We start from the raw sequence: 18,436 nt of genomic DNA on the forward strand, positions 1-18,436 counted from the left end.
CAACGGTTAATCCAACAAGGTTTATCTATTGTTGAGAAATCGTACTGGTATTGTGCTACCGCTTGCGCTCGTCGGATATTCGATCATCTGTAGATGCCAAACTTTTGGCATCGGGTGGCGTTTCCCGCCATGTTGAAGTTTGAATTGAGGGGCAGTCCTCATGCAATCCTTCCAAGATATTTTTGGTGGATCGGAAAAGCGCAAACGATAGTCCTGTAGAAATGGTAGTCTTGAGAACAGACGGCACAACCCCTCGATACAGACTAGCCCAGCCTTCTTCCTTGATAACTCGGGTAAAGCAATCGCGAAGACCCGAGTACAACCTCCGGCGCTCGCTCCCTCCTGTCCTGCTTTCAGTCGCACTCGAATTATCGTAAAAGGCCTGGGCTTGGAGCCGTCGTTTGACCGTGTCCATGGGGTACACAAGTATTTTACTGACAGCTCCCGAAATGGATCCCGCGTACGCTGAGAGCGCAACTCGTCGATCCCCGGCGGTCAATTGATCGTACAGCCAAAAGCTGATACCCATGTAGGGAATGATCTGAAGCACGGCTGGTCCAGCACCAGCATAAAACCCAGCAATGCCTTTTTGGCGATAAAGGTACCACACAAAATCGTACAATCGCGTCGGTGGTGTTACAGTAAAGGAAGGGTGTGGCTGCAGAGGAGGCGTCGAGATGGGTTTTGGTGGTGAGCTTGCAAACCGTCCGCGATCATGAATCATGGGTTCCACGAGCGACGAAAACGGCATGTGGTGAATGGTGGCCTTGGGGGTAATGGGTGGCGGTTTGGACGGCGTCAATGCACTACCCGTGGTCTGGATTCCACGGGCTGCAAATGTTGTCCGGCATACGTCGAAGGGGTAGGTTGCTATAGTAGCGCACACTCCAGCTGTTGCACCAGCAACAAACGCGGAACCAGACCTGTAGTACTTTGCAGGCTCGGAATCGGAATCCTCCGGATCTGCTGCTGGCGCGTGTTGAATCAGCCAGTCTCGTGTTTGAGTGTACAAGGAAAACTGCACTGCCGAGTAACTGATCCACAGAAATATGGCCGCGACGTTTCCTCGAAAAAGCGCGGATACTCCCCCTTCATTCTTGACGATCGACTTCCAGGATCCCCAGAGGCTTTCGCGTGGGTACGATACAACATTGAGCTGCCGACGGATTCGAATGAGATCGAGTGGTGCCGTCGCCATCCGGGAACCTGCACCAGCCACGGATCCGGCGACTGGGTTATGCCAAGAAGGGTACGGTGCGTGGACTCGCGGAGACTCTTCCGTTCGTTCTTCCATAATTGCTCCGCCAAAAGGTGCTTTTATCTGATCGAAGGAAAAGATGAATTGATTGTCCGTGACAAAGTCAGTCACCCTTCGGTTTCCGCACACTGCTGCAAAACGAAGGCAGCAATATTAGAAGAGCTACGAAGATCGGTACTAGGATCAACACCCGCTCAAACCACGGGTATTCATTGTCATAGGCAGTATCGGTGCCTTTCATTGAAGCGATAAAAGATGGGAAAAGCACGGTGTCTGGGTTGCTATGGTTGTTGGCCTTCGACAGTCGTCGTTTCTTGTATCGTCTCCTGTCGTACATATCTTGAAAACGGGTCTTTTCCGCTCCATTTCGATTAGGACGGATTCTGGCTCTAGCTAGTATTCACGTCGTACTAATGTAACAAAGTATAAATAAATTCAAGTTTTCATGTCACAGTCGTTTGCTTTTGACTGTGAAGTTAAAAATCTGGAAAGGAAACCCTGCAAACCTGGAAACCCTTTTTCTCACCAAGGGAAGGGACAATAAAAGATTGACACTGGTGTGGTCTATTTCACCGTAGGGATTATTCGCACGCGAACAACCAACCATGACAACGAGAGACCCAGCTAGCGCTTACAACGCATTGCTCATCAAGCCCTGAGTCAACAGAGCTCTAGAAGAGCGTAGCATATTGATTCGTGTCTCTGTATTTCCTACCAAAGCAGAGGACAGTCGCCATGCAGAAGGAAAGGACCCTGCAATTTTGGGATGATTACTACAAAACCCATCAAGATGAACAATCAAAGGAATGGATTCTAAAACCGTCAACTCTTCTTCTCCAAAAACTAGCTCACCATGTACCACGCAAACAAAACTGTCGCATTTTGGAAATCGGTTGTGGGACGTCTAGCTTAGCAAGGGATTTATTTCGATACCTTCTTGACACAGAGCCTCGTGCACCAAACAATTCTACCAATGATCAACTCGTTTGGCAAGAAACGCTACAAGTGATCGCGACCGACGTCAGCTCAACTTGCATTAAAAAATGTCAAGAGAGAGACGCCAATATTTCTGATGAGCGTTTGAGATACCAGACTCTAAATGTTGTTGAAACTTGCCCAGAATTGAGGGGTCAATTTGATGTGATTTTGGACAAGGGTTGTTTGGATACGTTTTTGTTTCGTTCAAGACAGCGTGGTGGGGGGCGACAGCCCTATGGGGTTCTACTATCCACTGTTTTGAATAATTTGCAGTCATGGTTATGCCAGCCGTCTGGCCAGTATCTTGTTTTGACGCCACGTTCGAAGCTTAAGTCTGTTCGCGACTATGTTGGGTTTGCCTCCGTGGAGCGACAACCTCTAGATGTTTCTAGACTTGATTTGGGTGACTTGGAAGGAACTGACCCACAGGATGAACCCTCTCTGCAGCCCGAGCCGCTCTTTTTGTACATTTGTAAGCCATGCCTCGAATATGATCCATCTCGTGGAGAGTCGTTTCCGCGGGATCATCCTGTGCCACATGACGTCGATACCTGCTCAGTTTGTAGCATGTCTTTTGCCGCGTACCGAAGAGGCGAACGTTTGTCTGGACGGGGGGATGCATATTGGTCCCGGCAGTGGAGAGGGCATTGTCTGCATTGCAAAGGATGACTAGATGAGATTCGCAAATCCAGAGGCGCTCGCATACAGACCATCTCGATCGAATCACATCGCACGAGGGCACAAGAGGTAGTTCCTTAATATTTTGCTCTCTCCTTGAAAACATGGGGCTTGCCCGCCCGATGCATTCGCTATTCATGTACAGGACTCAAACGGTACAATACGCGAAACTGGATCTTTAGTGTGCATTACCTTGAAGCACATAATTCCATGTTCAACCGAGTCTCAGATTGAACGGGATGACTCATCCGAAGATTCTATCAAAATGCCGCTACTATCCTCAAGCCCGCTGAGTTCATCAGGGATGACCTTAGTCGCATAAGTAGCTTTACAGGGTCCAAAGTCTTCCTCGAAGTAGTTGCGACTAGTCCAAATACCTCCTTTAGAGATCCATGCGAGCTGAATCACGCGACTAAAAAGGAGAACAGGAGTACTTTCTCCTTTCAAGCCGCGACGGTAGACATACGATTCTCCGACAACCTCGCCAATCCGATGTGTTTGGCTGCCAGGTAATACCAGGCGGTCTCCCATTTCAGGTCCACCATGGGTAAAACTTGGTCGAATTGTTTTTAGATTTGGCAGCACATCATCTGCCACTGAACGTTTGCTTGATCGTGAGCAAAACGCAGTTCTCTTGTTTCTTTTCTGTGAAGGCTTCTGCTGTATCGTTGCTTTCCTCCGTCTTTGAGGACGGCGGATAAGCTTGCATTCGGGTATCTTGGCGACCGTTTTATCATATTTCTTATCGAGATTGGATAGGGACGTGTCGGAAGACCTCGTTTTTTGTCGTTCCGTAGCCTTCTCGAAGGCCAATTGCTGTCCGTTTGTCTTGGCTGACGAAAGCGAGGATTCATACTGTTTGCCTTGCACTTCGGATTTGATTCGCTGCTCCAGTGCTTCGGTTGCTTCTGCAGGAGTACGACGGTTGCGGTGTGTTCGCAGTGCCTTCATTTCAATATCTGCGTCCTTCACCCAATCAGATTCTTCCGTTGAAAGCCATATTACACGCACTAGAGTGTTCCCGTCTTCGTCGTGAACATCCCGACTATCGCTAACGAGGAAAGCGTGTTCTGACGATTTTTTGCCGCATTTTACCATGACGAGATTGTCGGCATTCATCTTTCCGCGACTACCCATTTTGTCCGGACGTGTGTTATCGGGTGTACATTGGACCAAAGCTTTCTACCTTCCGGTTGTTTTGAAATTTTTTAATTGGATCTCTTCAACATGAATATACTCGCGACCGTACCATGTGGCTATGCGCATTCCATCCTAAAATCCACTATTCACTTTCAGAATTGACATCAGGCACCTGCCGGCCTGAAGCGAAGAGGTAGGATGCTTCCTTGTTCACTCTCAAGCACATCGCTAACGTTTACTGTAGTCGAACACATTTTCGTCTGTCCTCGTCATGCATGAGTTGAAATTTGAGAAAATCCATTTGGGATGAGCAGGGGTGAAAATTACACTATTTGGGAAAAAATAAACCGATTCAAAAGTAAGTGTTTTTAATTCGCGGGAAATACTTTGTAAGCAATCATTTTACTTATTTTTAAACCCATTTACAATGGTTCTTCATGATGTTCAGGCAATTTAAAACAATCAGTTCTCTCCAAATTCATTCTTTCTGCTTAGATAGATCCACAGGGTCTGATAAAATAGGCGACATCTACGAAAAGCATGACGATAGCCGCATGAAATAAAGATACTTAGAAACAATTCAATTTTTCCCAAAGTAGTGCAATTTTCACCGCTGCTCATCCCAACAAGTGGCTTTCTCTTGAAAGTTCGTCTCTCAAATTTAAAATGAGTATGGATATACTTGAAATGGTCGAAGGTTTTCCTTGCCTTGACAGAAAACTATTCCCACAGTGATTCCATACTTTCGTTTTAACAGTAAAAAGGACCAAAATTGTTCGGGGTGACAATGGAGCCAATGAACGATCCCAGTCATCATTCGTTTCCAAGAACTCCTCAGAACAAGAAAAGTTTCATGATGCTTTTTTTTTATCCATATCAAATTCAACTGAAGCTCCTTTTGATGGCTCATGTATTATCCATGTAGGTCCAGCTCCGCATAGTTCCAAAGCACGTCGTACATTATGAGCCTTGTCAACAGACGCCCAAGCCACCCCACAACCTCCACCCCCTGACCCCGACAACTTGAAACCCCACGCACCCGCATCCAAAGCAGCCCTATTCATAGTCTCTAAAGAAACGGTACTTAGACCAAGACCATCGCGCAAAGCTCCGTGGTGTGTGGACATGAGAAAGCCAAGGGCCTTTCCGTTTGTTCCGCTAGCTGCTGTAGATCTCCAGAGTTGAAAGGCTTCTCTCTCTGTATTTCGGTTTGTACGAGTGGCTTGCAGAAGTGTTAGCTCATTGTTGTCAAGATCTTGTACTGCGCTACTATCCCAATCGTGACGTAGCTTTTCGAACACGGCTAGACGCTCCGATTTGCAACGCTTCAGATGTTTTAAAGTCTCCTTTGGTTCTCCTGAGTACGACAAGATCCAAACGCCGTTTTCAGGATTGGGAATGATCTCGTAGTCCCACGGAGCTGGACCGATCCGGAGAAGGCCACCTAAACTTATGGTGACATGATCCATGGTCCCTCCCGGCGCTCCAAAATGTGTCACCTCAGCTTGGTGTGCTCGCTGGGCAACTTCTACTGGTGTCAAAACTTCACCCGCAAGGGTTGCAAGTACCTGGACCCATGCAACGACAAAGGCGGTTGAGCTACTACAGCCGGCTTGCATCGGAATATCGGTCGTTGATATCGCTTCGGCTGAACTTAGTATCCAGCCATCGTCGATAGCTTCATGTATCGCTGCCAAAGCAAAGTCGGGATTCGAGGTGTCAGGACCTTGCCGAGGGGGAAGACTCCGCAGATTATAGATTGCTGTTTTATTAAGAGAAGGTACATGGAGTTTCAACGTGGTATCTCCGTGATCTTCTCTATCGACCAAGGGTGAAACATGGATGCAGCAGTGAATTGGGCCCGCGAAAGCAATCACAGGAAGATTGAGGTAATCCTGATGCTCACCAAACAAGCAGACGCGGCAGGGCGCGACGCTTCGAAAAGACGATGATTTGCTGAGAGCTGTCATTGGCAGCGTGTGAAATAAAGAGACTGCGCTCTTGGGTATTCGATAAGGCTTGTGTAGTATATTCTGTTCTCGTGTTGACAGAAAGCTTGGTTGCGATGAGCTTCCCATATCAATTTCACCGAAGCGCAAATGCCAACGAGTTGGCGGCGACAGTACATTTGACTGTGAATTATGCGACAGTAGATACTTAGCGACTTACAATTAAAGTAAGGGTAGGGTGAAATACCCTGTCGAGTTGATTCACCCTGTAAAAGGTGGTATGGAAGAGCTTATATTTATTTCACGTCCCAAAATCCTTGACGCAAGAAGCTCAGGTGAGTGTAGTACCGCCCAACATCCGTACAATCGCTACTTTACACTAAAGAGTTATGGTGGACCGTTCGCCGGATTCTGGCCGTCGTGGGGGCCGATATTGCCGCTGAACGAATTGCTATTTGGCATAACCCGTCCCTGAATTGGAGCTGGCGATTGATACTGTGGATGTTGTCCACTTGGAGCAGTAGGACGGGTCAGCGGAGCGTAGAACTGTTGCATGGGCTGCATTGCTTGAGAAGCACTAAAACTTGCTTTCACAGATGGCTGTTGGGTGATTTGATGAAGCGGTGACTGCGCCTGATGAGGATGCTGAGTTGGTTGTTGGTGATGTTGCTGTGGTGTTGATTGTTGTTGTTGTTGATGATGCTGCTGTTGTTGCATCATCTGAAGCTGTGCAAGCTGACGTTGTTGTGGAGATGAATATTGATTTGCTTGCGGTGTACCCTGGAGCTGCTGCTGCTGTGCAGGGTGCCGAATTTGTTGTTGGTGGTGGTGCTGTTGAGTCTGTACTTGTTGTGATGGTTGACTTTGGTGTGGCTTGGTCAAACTTTGCTGTCTTTTTATAGCCTGGGATGCTGGATCAGAATACTGCTGCTGTTGAATTGGTGGCTGGGAGTGCTGCGGTTGCTGTATTTGCTGTTTCATGTACTGGTTGTACTGTGTTGCTGTGTTCCCTGCTGCAACAGCAGTCTGTCCTTCCGAGATCAGATCTAATTTCCGTCCTAATTTTCGACTTTGACTTTGAGATACATCGCTCGTCTTTCTTTTGTGTGGTGTAGCTTCTGAGCTTGTCTTTGTGGTCACTGGCAGAAACTTATCAAGCTTTGCACTATCAACCGAGCTCCGTTTTGTACCGGTAATTGGATTTACAGTTTTAAGTCCGCTTGTTTTGCTCTTCTGTGATGCCGAGTACAAAGCTTTCATCGTATCGAATTTTGATGGATCTTTTGCGGTGGATGGTTTTTTGCTTTGAAGGGGGGGCTTCGTTGGTGCTTGTTTTGCATGGAATGCGTAACCAAGGGCCGTATCCTCATCTGTAGCAAAGAAGGGATCCCCCGATGACCATATAACTACGGCAACGAGGAAACGATGAGAAGACTGATAAATTTGAAGGACAATTGACAGGACTGTAGCACGCACCTGGGTTTGCCAAGGAGGCGGTCGTTTCAGCTGGACTTGAAGCGACCGCGAATGCAGACATTGGTGCTACCAACCCTTTGAGCTGTGAAGTTCTAAAAAGCGACGAAGCCTGGCGACCAGTTGCCGACAACATTTCGCAAGTATTAATTTCCGGAAGTGAAAAACTAGGTGTGCATGGTAGAATCCCGCTATTCTTTTTGGATGGCACTGTCAGAACCATTTGCCAGCCAGGCTCAGCCCATTCCTCGTTTGATTTCGATGAAGGCGCCCGAGGAAATTCCAGATCAGACGCAGGATGCATCGCAAGTAGGAACAGTTGCTCTGCGTTCAACAGCTTTGACTCAAGAGCTTCCTGTTCGATTCGACTTCGATTCGCTTTCTCGCCACCTATTTTGGTTTCCACGTACTTACGCAAGTCGTTAATCATTGACTCCTGCGTCGGACGAAGCACTATTTGATGCTTTCTGCGATGCATCTTGTGCCAAAGACTCTTTTTCAATGAGCTAGGTAGCCCAGGAAAAGATTGAATCCAGGCGCTACTAAAGCTGCTGCTTTTTTTCTGATTCGATTGATCGCGTCTCTTTTCGGCAGTCCTCTTTAGAGCAGACAAAATGTCCGATACGCGAACAGCTGCTCGCTCAGAATCCGCGACCTCTGACTGCTTCGAGAAGCGACTACTTCGGCCCGCCCTCGCTGCAGCGAGAACAGTCTTCCTCTTCTTCAATGCGTTAGTAGCGATGCCTGAATTTTTGTATCCAGCTTTCATCAACAGTTGAAGCTTCTGGAGCCTGGTCCGCGTGTCTTCCAATGACTGCTTGGCTGACTTTTCATTCTTCATAGCATTCTCAAGGTTTGATTTATATCGAAGCATCGCCTTCATGAGCTCTTGTCTGTCATTTGGATTGGCTGTGGCAATCGGATTGCCATCTGCAAGACGAAAAGCAAATATTGCATGAGTTACGAGACGATAGCTCAACAGCATGAAAACTGATGGGAATCACACACCTGGGCCAAGAAAGTTACGAAATTTTGACCTGAAGTCGTCCTGCGTCCTCTTGGCCTTCTCCAATTCTTTACATGCAGTTTGTAACGAAGTATGACATTGTTTCTCTTCTTCGCTGCATCGTGTCACAGCCTTTTCTGCCTCGGAGGTCTTTTCGAGCAATTCGGTAACCTGCTTTTCAAGGTTTGCCAAGTTTGCGTCCTCTTGTTCCCTGAAAGCAAGGGACCGCTGGGATGATGCTGTCTCATCGCTGGTTCGAAGATCTGTGAGAATGCACCGAAGTTGACCGCCTTGAGCTGTAGCTGTTTCTCCAAAATCAAAGGTGTCTAAATAATGTGGAACCTCGCCGCATATAATGGATTCGAGGACACTATAGGCGTTGGTACCCCATGGAAGTAGCTCATCCTGGCTGGCATTCTCTGCCCCTTCCTCTGGCTGACAGCTCTTCGAGAGACTGGAAATCCAAATCCCTTCATTGTGTATTTCGATGGATATTTGTCTATTGGCCTGACTCATGACTCCCTTTCTGTGCTTGTGCCGTGCGCCACCTCCAGCAGAATGACACTTTTCATGGGAAGTCCAACGGTGAGAAAATTTAATCGGAGACGGTGGTTGATGTTCAGGTTTTTCTTGCAACGTGCTTTTTGCCAGCTCCAATGGAGTGTAGGCGCTATCATTGCCCAATGGTTTCGTTCCCGTATCAATGGTTTTGTGCTCAACAGCATAAGCTTTTTCTATATTCTTTCTCCTCTGCATCACCATTTGCAGGTGTCGTTTGAGATAGCGCTGCCGAAGCTGCTGGAATTGAGTATAGAGTTTCGAAAATAGCTTTTTACGGTTGATCTCGATATTCAGACGTTTTTGTTCATACTGCTTGCGAATCTTCTCCTGCTCTCGCCTGCAATCTGTATCGGTTTTGGCCTTAATTTCTTCACCTTTCGCACTAAAGTCTTGCATTTCCCTTTGCTGCTTTGCTTGGATCTGCTGAGATGTGGATTGCCATTCTGCAGAAGCCATTTGTTCCGGGAGGTGGCGCTGTTGGACCTGTTCCCGATGCTGCTGAATAGCTTGTTGCATATTTCTCTGATGACGCCGTTGAAGAATTTTGATACCTTGATTGATTTTATTTTGACTGGAGGCCGTTTTCTGTTGGTAGTAGGCTTGCAATCGCTGGAGGTCTCGACTCTCATCGTCAGTGTATTTGGCCTTGTAGTTTTCAAAACTGCGTTCAGCCGAAAGTTGTTTATCTTTTGCCATGGCCCCAATCAACTCTGCTATCTCCTTTTGTCCTTTTTTGTCCTCGTTCTCGGCTTCGCGAAGTTTTCGTTGCATCTCTTCCAATCCACGTTTAAGCTGAAACTCCTTGAAGGCCGCATCTTGCTCCTCATGCGTCTCTTCAAAAAATGATAGCGAGTCTTTCATATCTACTTCAAACTTATCGGCAAGACCAGAAATTCCGTAAAACTCACTTCCTACCTCACATACTGGGCGCAACTCAGTCCTAAAGACAAGGTGGGCAGAACCCCTGCGAGCAGGGGCAATTTCACCAAAAGACATCCTTTCGTCTTTCACTGTCGCCATTGATGAGATCTTTATCTGGATTTCTCTTTTCTTCGATTTTCGTTTCCGTACCGACGCATAAGAATCAAAGGCATCTTCCAGTGAAACGGCAGTCGGGTCCATTGTGGCGGCATCAAATTTGTTCGCCGGCTTCGAAAGTTTTGAAAGCCGTGGCGGTGAAAATTCTTTTTCAGTGGAGAGGTCGGCCATCAAAACCTGGTCAATAAGAGGAGCGGCCTTCGTGGGAGCTGAGTTGTTAGTTGCTACGTCTTCCCGATCGCCGCATCTGTCAATAACAGGCCCTATGTCGGCATGTTCAGAAGAGGGCCCAACACATACATATTCCTTTACAGTTGTTTCAGCAGCAGCTTCGTCAGGGAGCACGTTCACGGACAATTGGTCTTCCAACGAATTCGGCGGAGCAGCTGGGAACTTTCGGTCTTCAAGCTGAGATGTTTCCTGTTCGTTGAATGTAGAGACTGATTCTCCAGGAGGTTCCATTTTTTGTTGTTTGTCGGAAATGGATTCCTTTTGTGTCGCCCTTCCTTCGCTGGAATCTTCTAGTGCTTTCTCGCACGCCTGAATACCAGTGGCATCCACTATACATTTCAAACCTTCCTTATTCTTGAGTCCTTCTTCGCCTTCGGTATCCAGCACTTGTTTGTCTCCGACGGGCAATGCCGTTACCGGCAGGGACTTCTGAATATCCGTGGGCTGTTCCGTCGACCTTGCGATTTCGGTGTCTCGCTTGGATTCTTCCATTGTCTTTAAAAAGTCAATACAGTTGCAAATTCCGAGAAATTCAGTCAACCGCAATGGTTTCAGATTTGGACCGGAGCTTCACTGTCAGTTGTCAGAACAGCACCTATTTCAAAACTAGGCGCAACAGAAGTCATGTCAGTAAACAAAACATGTGAGTCTGGCCGTCGTCAAAGACCTAGCGGCCTCAACCACAGGATGCCTCACTCTATTCCGGCTGAGGTAGGGCTACGGTATTTACATACATTATACTGCTTCGAAGTCGGGCTCTTCACTGTCTAGCAGATACGACTACACTCTAGATAGAGTAACCAAAGCTACTACTATTAACCCAGAGGAACGCAGTCTTATATCGAAAAATCGCAGCGTTTTTTGCTTCATTTTTTTCGTTTTCCGGACTTCATGCTTCAAAGTAAAAACTTGCAGTTCCAAAAAACTCATCACCATTTTTCATGCTGAACCTTTTCGATGCACTATTTATCAATGCGCTTCGAGCTCTGGTTGAACTAGATGAGATTCTTCGAATTGATGATAGGATTCGGTTTCGTAACATTTCCAGCGGAACAAAATGTCAAAAAGGCGGTATGCCCACGCATCATGACAAAAGGTCGAGCAACGATCATTTTCTTCTGCGTAACATCCAGCGAGGCGGCTGCAGAAGTTCTGGTGCTTGAATCGGCGAAATCTTGACCAACTTTTTTACGAGATAGTTCGATACCTGCTTCGCTCTCTCTTTCTTTTTCCAAGCCATGGCTGTCGCTGTCCTTTTCATCATCGCATTCACGAACCTCCGTTCTTTCTTGCTTCTTAGCAATATGAGCAACATGGTGCGGCTCAATACACACGCGTAAGCGCTTTTCCTTCGGTGGGCTTTCTCCCTCAAACTCATCCACGTAATGTTCTTGCAACCGGTATTCCATCGTCTTGATTGAATGAAATCCCGATTGTCGCAAGGTTTCTACCATTCTCTGGGTCTGTTCAACACAGGGACTGTACGAAGCCAATCTTGCGTTGGGTTTCATCACAAACGCGGCGTGCGGCACAGCCAACCAAGGCTCAGGCAAATCCAGAAATACTCCATCCACCGACTGCGGTGGCAAATCAAAGCCCCCGTCTCCCCGAATTCCACAAACATCTTTGTGGTGAACTGACACCAGGTGTCCGACGCCATTATTGGCGAATTCGTGGCGAGCCGTATCTGCTCGATGCTCGTTAAATTCGTAGGTGTGCAATTTCCCATGCGGTGCAATGGTCCGTAAGATGGCGTGCGACATGGCTCCACTTCCTGTTCCACTTTCCACGACTGTCATGTTTGGCTTCAAGTGTAGCTGAAAAATGACCTGGGATTGATCGAGTTCATGCACAATCTGTGTCCGATGATTCAAGGAACGTGCCCACAATTCCGGTGTTGGCTTCAGCAGATAGACGAAGCCGTATCCCCGATGACTGCGAGAACGAATCTTGCAGCCAAAGGGCTTACCGATAAAGTCATTATGGTGAAAGTTTCCGTTTCGATTGGAAAAGATCTCACCCTCTTTTGCGTAGACAAAGGCAAGATTATCAAAGCTCTCCATGATGACCACGAGATCACCTGTTCGAATTTCGTGTTGGTCAGGCAACAGTCGTTCGGTAAAGAACGAAGCGTCTATCTTAGACACATCGAGTTTGGAATCATCTCCGGAAATGTGAGGGCCTAGAATCATATCTCGGGCGGCCTCATTCGCCGCCTGCAGCTGCATTTCGTCGAGAGATCTTGGTTCACGATTGGAGGCATCCCCAGAAGTTTGCCGGAGCGAAATGTACCGTATTTTCGACTTGGAAGCGATCGACTCATGTATCTTGAGAGGCCTAGCAAAGTCCATGGTATTGCCTTTCTACAATAGGAGTCGGTGTTGTGTGGGACAAAAGTAACTACGAAAACACTTGTCGATCTGAATGGAAATGTAGATTGATGGGGAGAGCGGTATCGGGTATTGGATTGTGAAACCAAATCCTTGGCCGACGACAGCAGGAATTGGCCTTTCCTCTCACAGTCAGCAGATGTCGCATTGTACATATTCAGAGTTAATTAACTGTAAGTCTGTAAAGGTCGAGAGTCCCATGATACCAAATATTGATTCATGGGACTACCGTAAATTTTGCCTGGCAGAGAGTCTGCCTGTTGCACGTTTGCTCGTCTTCTCTTTGACTTTGACACACTATAGCATTATCCTGTTGGAAACCAGATGATGGATACCATATCGAACGTCTCACAATCAGTCTTGGAGCCCTTATGGAGTCGTCGGGGTCTCTGACAGTGAATTCGAAAGACTTTTGACTGTGAGATCTATTCACCAAGGCGAATCCGATTGATGTTGGCTCCGCTGTCGGTGACACATTGGCCCCAATTTTTTGTTTTCGTCATGTCTCTGCTGCTGCGACGGAGCGCTGCCGGTTTCACCGGTACTTTTCGTCGCCGACGGTGGTCTCGGACGACGTTGACTTCGGACAGTGCATCACGATTGTCATCGCTGCCACCACTATCGGCAGAGCCTCTGCACTGGAACCGCGAAACATCTGAACGTCGATCCTATGCTACCAACACGCCGATCGTAAAGCAAGCCAATGTTATTTCGCTGACGGATATAGAAGATCCCGCCAACAATCCGTTCAACCGGGCCGCTCCCCTGCCGGAAGGAGTTAAAATTCTTGCCATTGGCGCTACCATGGACGATTTTGACGTTGCTTCTTTAGAGAGAGAAGGCGCCAATGCCATTTTTGTCAGTCACCCGCAGGCACGGGAACCCTTGGCCCAGCTGTTGACGCAACTGCCGGAGATTGAATGGGTGCACACTCGCTCGGCGGGCATTGATTTCGTCACATCGCCTACACTCGAATCCTGGAAGGGCAAGCTCACGAACGCCAAGGGTCAGTTCAGCAGTACGTTGGCAGAATATACACTCATGGCCTGCTCGTTTTTGTAAGTCGTACAGCACTGATGTGTCGAGCTTGTAGGGTAAAGTCAACCACCAGTCTTCGACTCTTCTGAGCCTTACCAGCTTCTGCTTTTCCTTAGTGCCAAAGACTTGCCGCGGTTGATGCGCAACAAGAAAGTCAAGTGTTGGGACAAATACAATGTCTTGGAGCTCAGAGGTGCGACCTTGGGTATATTTGGGTACGTATCTGCTGCACTTCTGCTCGTCTTTTTCTTTGTAAAGGTCAATTTCTTACAGGCAGTTTTTGTTCAAGTTCAGCTACGGTGACATTGGACGGTACGTACATGAAAATGCAGTCATCTTACGAACGGATTTTCAGTCCAAACTCAAAATGCATTTTATTTCTTGTAGAGCTTGCGCGAAACTGGCGGCCGTGTACGGTATGAAGATCATTGCGTTACGACGACACCCCAAGCCCGATCCACTTTGTAATGAAGTGTACGGCAACGACAAGGATAGTTTGAATCGCTTGTTTGCCGAATCAGATTACGTACTGTGCTCAGCACCTTTAACGGCCGAAACCCGCGGAATGATTGGTAAAGAACAGTTCGATCATGCCAAAGAAGGGGCCGTTTTTATAAATCTTGGACGGGGGCCGATTGTCGATGAAGTTGCCTTGACCGATGCACTGAGTAACGGTAAACTCAAAGGCGCCGCATTGGATGTATTCACGGTAGAACCGCTGCCGAATAGCTCGCCTTTGTGGGAAATGGACAACGTGCTGCTCTCACCGCACAACATGGACCAAACCGCAACTTTCATGCACGAAGCGACCGAGTTCTATGTGGAAGAAAATCTGCCAAGGTTTGTCCGGGGTCAGGAATTGCTCAATATCGTCGACGCCAAGGCGGGATACTAGGTATTGCTAGAACAGCAACATGAGGATGCTTTTAACCTATCTTACATTAATGTAAACGAAAAGAAACGGTTTTACTGTTAATCTACATTATTTATGCTGTGCTTCGTAACTGCGTCATCGAGACGTGCCCCAAAAACACAAGTTTTTTTAGCAATTTTTTTCAAATAATTTCTCAAGCCGTCCTTTGGACCCTAGACTTCACTCTAAACTCTTTTCTCTTCCATGGCTTAGTGTAAACAAGTCTTGAATCAAAAAAGAGGTTGGCGGGTATCACCGTAGTTACTAAATCTGCAAGGGGGGTTTCAAATGAGCAAGGCCAAAGTTATCTGTGTGTCCGATTCCAACGATTCGAGCTGGCAAGCCGTCTTCCGAAATCTTCCCGTGGATACTGAAATCGTGGCTACCGGTACCGTTCTGAAAGATTTTAATTTCGAAGAGCTGCGCTCAAAGGATGCCAACGTTGTGTTTGTGAGCTACTTGGATGTCAAAGATCTGTTATCGACTTTTCTCTCCGAGCTACCGAGTTTGGAATGGGTCCATTTTCGAGCGGCCGGTATTGACAGCGTGATGACGGATACTCTTAAGTCGTGGACGGGTACAATGACGAATGCAAAGGGATCCTTCAGCGAAGCACTCGCAGAATACGCACTGACGGCATGCTTGTACTTGTGAGTATGGTTAGTATTCGTACAGAGATTCGTGGTCAATCTGCCTGTCGCATTGCTCACGGCTTTCATCCTTTCTCGCACGACGAAGTGCCAAAGATCTGCCACGCTTGTTGCGACAAAAGGGTGTCAAACAATGGGAAAAGTACACAGTCCGGGAACTGAAGGGCGCTACGCTTGGGATTATTGGGTAAGAGACGCCGGCCTCTGTAGATTCATCGCAAATGACCATGAACGAAAAGGCTCACCTCGATTTCACATCTGCTTCAGATTTGGTGACATTGGAAGGTAAGTCTTTGACGTTCTGGGATCACTTCGTGTTCTGTAGCCAAAAGAACTGCAGGCTAATGTCGTGTTTACAGGGAATGTGCGAAACTAGCATCCGCTTTCGGTATGAGAATTATTGCCCTTCGTCGCAACCCGAAACCCGACTCACTGTGCGACGCTGTGTATGGAAACGACACCGCCAGCCTCAATCGATTGTTTGCCGACTCGGACTATATATTGTGCGCTGCTCCGTTAACACCGCAAACTCGAGGTATGATTGGAAAAGAACAGTTTGATCACACTAGAGAGAATGCCGTATTCATCATTTGGGGCGTGGTGCGGTTGCAGACGAAGACGCCTTGATCGACGCCTTGACGACGCGAAAACTGAAGGGCGCAGGATTGGACGTCTTCGCAACAGAGCCGTTGTCACGCGAATCGCCATTTTGGGATCTTGAAAATGTGCTTCTTTCGCCGCACAACATGGACCAAACAGATATGAAACTGCAACAAGCAACAGAGTTTTTCGTAAAAGAAAATCTTCCTCGCTTTATCAAAGGAGAGGATTTATTGAATATCGTCGACCTCCGGTCAGGGTACTGATAAGAGGGAGTAGAAGCGTGCTACAAAGACGAAGTTAACTTAAATACGCGCGAAAAAGCTTAGAATCCAAAGTCACCGTCGTCAAAGCCATATTCAGATTCCTGGTCGGAAGCATCGTCTTCGTTGGATTCCGCGTCGAGCTGGTTAGCCTCTTCAAAGTTGTTCAGCTCAACGAAATCAACCTTCCATCGCAGAATCCCACCGATCCCTCCAAAGCCTTTCACAAATTGAGTTCCTTCGCCGGAACGGTCAGTCACGAATTCCAGATTACAACCAAAGCTCTTATAGTTGTTCGCCATCCACTCCACAAACGTTTCCTTTTCCACCGTCTCCAATTCCGTTCCTGTTTCGGAATCTCGAAAGTGGGAATCGTCACTCTCTTGCTCTTGGGTCAAATGGATCACCTTCTCTTCGCCCGTTGTCTGATTCCGCAGAACGTATCGCATCACCTCTAAGTTGTCCCAAATAATCAGGTCTTCCACAGCACCAAGATCCAAGGCCTTGAGTGTGTCCTCTACCATGAAACAAAACTTTCCGGTATCCTGGCTGATTTCGTCCATATACTTTTGTAAAAGTTTCTTTTCCTTCATTAGCTTGACGTTGGCCAGCGCGTCGGCGGACATTTCAATAGCTTGGTTAAAGCCTTGCTCACCGCCGTACGAAACATCCACCATCTTGACTACGATCTTGGATAGCCGCTGATCGAACAAGTCACTGCGCATCAGCTCACTCTTGAAATCAGCCGAACCCGCTAAAACGAGACCTTGTACGTTAGGTCTCTGTCCATCCGTTACAAAAAGTTGTGTGGCTAGTTCCGCCACTTTGCGGACGTAGTTGTGTCGCTTTTCCAGACGCAAACGAGCAAAACGCAAGGCGGACTGTCCACCGCGTCCGTGCTTTTTGGGCAAATCTACACTAAACTTGTGTAGAATTTCACGATTCGAGCCCTGTACGGTTCCGTAAAGACAGCCGTTACCGTCCATTACAAGAAAGCCAAATGCTTCGTCGTCCATCAACAACTCCTGAAGGTCCTCCGTGTGAAACTTGTTGTCACAGAGGTAAAGTGAGGTGTTGATGGGTTTAAAAGGTTCAAAGTCTATATTGACCTTACGTTCTTTCCCATCCTCAGTAATCACTGTTCCACAGTAAATTACGAGTCCTGTTCCAAATCAGAAAAGAAGACACGGATGTGAGCACACTTTTGCTTTCCGCACGCCGCGTTCCGCTGTCCTCCACCGCACCAACGCACCATTTTTGGGACACTTGTTGTAAAGCTTCAGACGCTGCTGTGTGCTGGTAATGGCGGAGAGTACCGACAACCGATTGACTCGCGACTTGATGTTGGAGGCCGTCCCGTACTCGTCGGAAAGCATCTTGTTCACCCGGGAAATCTGGTCTCCCGGGGGAATAATCAAGGAAATCATGGACGTTCCGTTTCCGCGTGCGGCTTCTAAATTCTTCATGAGCTTTTTGACCTTGAACATTTCAATCTGCTGGTCGAGTTCATCTTTATTGTCGCCCATGGTGAATAGTGAGGTAGTTCTGTGCTGCTGGATCAAAGTCCTACGGAAGGGGACGCTACGGCTACGGCCTTCTGTACTCGGGGTTTTGGATTGCTGAAAGTGGACGCTACCCTATAAACAAGGCTTGCAAACGGAAACACACCGATCGACGAGAAATGCGGTCTGTTTTTGTCTCGCGCAAGTGGCTATCACAATCAATCAAAACGCTTTGGGCGAAGGATGCGGTTTGCGCTCGGCACTGTTATACTCTTTCGGATGGACGTCGAAACGAAAGCCGACCCGTTGGAGATAGAACCGGAAGCCCTCACACCAAACACGAGCGGAGGATGCACACGGGCAAAAGGCAGGACAAGACCGGAAAGGTGGACTGACAGTGATATACCTAATGTTCCCCGTGCTGTTCTGTGGGTTGCTTGGCCCTCGCGACGTTCGCAACCACGAAACGATAGAGCGGAAGGAGGAGTTCGGAATTTCCAAGAACGTCGAAATTACTCCAGACGGTAAAGCGACAAACGGGCAAGTTCGTGATTAGATCAGACCAGACTTTCTACCAGTGATAACTGTAAAAACTGATGCAACTTGTTGTATTATCAAGTGTAACTAACAGTTGGACTGGATACACAAAGTGTTGCGGATAAAGTAGACCAAGCTGCACAGTTCTAGATTTGATAACAAATCCCGCGATGAGAACAGACTTTTGATAGATTACAATCTGATTTTAGCTTTCAATTGCCTGGGTCGCAA

The 18,436-nt window shown here is 47.5% G+C and overlaps 7 protein-coding genes across 7 annotated transcripts; 3 read left to right on the forward strand and 4 right to left on the reverse strand.

Moving 5' to 3' along the window:
- Window positions 1-55: 55 nt before the first annotated feature.
- Window positions 56-1,294, reverse strand: PHATRDRAFT_33827 (predicted protein; the record flags this gene model as incomplete). The annotated part of the gene is made up of 1 exon (XM_002178476.1): window positions 56-1,294. One exon carries the CDS (start codon window positions 1,292-1,294, stop codon window positions 56-58), a length of 1,239 nt encoding a protein of 412 aa, XP_002178512.1.
- Window positions 1,295-1,993: 699 nt separating this feature from the next.
- On the forward strand, window positions 1,994-4,169 carry PHATRDRAFT_44404 (predicted protein; the record flags this gene model as incomplete). The annotated part of the gene is made up of 1 exon (XM_002178191.1): window positions 1,994-4,169. The coding sequence occupies one exon, from the start codon at window positions 1,994-1,996 to the stop codon at window positions 2,903-2,905; it is 912 nt and encodes a 303-aa protein (XP_002178227.1). The 3' UTR covers window positions 2,906-4,169.
- Window positions 4,170-4,905: 736 nt separating this feature from the next.
- PHATRDRAFT_44406 (predicted protein) lies at window positions 4,906-10,804 on the reverse strand (the record flags this gene model as incomplete). Its single annotated transcript, XM_002178477.1, has 6 exons — window positions 4,906-6,186; window positions 6,224-6,269; window positions 6,500-7,409; window positions 7,480-8,406; window positions 8,485-10,258; window positions 10,394-10,804. 6 exons carry the CDS (start codon window positions 10,802-10,804, stop codon window positions 4,906-4,908), a joined length of 5,349 nt encoding a protein of 1,782 aa, XP_002178513.1.
- Window positions 10,805-11,685: 881 nt separating this feature from the next.
- PHATRDRAFT_3687 (predicted protein) lies at window positions 11,686-12,402 on the reverse strand (the record flags this gene model as incomplete). The annotated part of the gene is made up of 1 exon (XM_002178478.1): window positions 11,686-12,402. A coding segment is annotated over one exon (717 nt), but the record flags the coding sequence as incomplete, so codon positions are not given.
- A 614-nt stretch (window positions 12,403-13,016) lies between these two features.
- PHATRDRAFT_26077 (predicted protein) lies at window positions 13,017-14,708 on the forward strand. The gene is made up of 4 exons (XM_002178192.1): window positions 13,017-13,760; window positions 13,857-13,959; window positions 14,039-14,052; window positions 14,128-14,708. Exons 1-4 carry the CDS (start codon window positions 13,153-13,155, stop codon window positions 14,633-14,635), a joined length of 1,233 nt encoding a protein of 410 aa, XP_002178228.1. The 5' UTR covers window positions 13,017-13,152; the 3' UTR covers window positions 14,636-14,708.
- A 233-nt stretch (window positions 14,709-14,941) lies between these two features.
- On the forward strand, window positions 14,942-15,930 carry PHATRDRAFT_33833 (predicted protein; the record flags this gene model as incomplete). The annotated part of the gene is made up of 4 exons (XM_002178193.1): window positions 14,942-15,303; window positions 15,329-15,490; window positions 15,571-15,588; window positions 15,663-15,930. The coding sequence occupies 4 exons, from the start codon at window positions 14,942-14,944 to the stop codon at window positions 15,928-15,930; spliced, it is 810 nt and encodes a 269-aa protein (XP_002178229.1).
- A 257-nt stretch (window positions 15,931-16,187) lies between these two features.
- On the reverse strand, window positions 16,188-18,224 carry PHATRDRAFT_50796 (predicted protein). The gene is made up of 2 exons (XM_002178479.1): window positions 17,419-18,224; window positions 16,188-17,328 (listed from the first exon to the last, which is right to left on the reverse strand). The coding sequence occupies exons 1-2, from the start codon at window positions 17,690-17,692 to the stop codon at window positions 16,229-16,231; spliced, it is 1,374 nt and encodes a 457-aa protein (XP_002178515.1). The 5' UTR covers window positions 17,693-18,224; the 3' UTR covers window positions 16,188-16,228.
- Between the last annotated feature and the right edge of the window lie 212 nt (window positions 18,225-18,436).

Source organism: Phaeodactylum tricornutum, chromosome 4, assembly GCF_000150955.2.
Source record: "Phaeodactylum tricornutum CCAP 1055/1 chromosome 4, whole genome shotgun sequence".
NCBI classification, from domain to species: Eukaryota; Bacillariophyta; class Bacillariophyceae; order Surirellales; family Neidiaceae; genus Phaeodactylum; species Phaeodactylum tricornutum.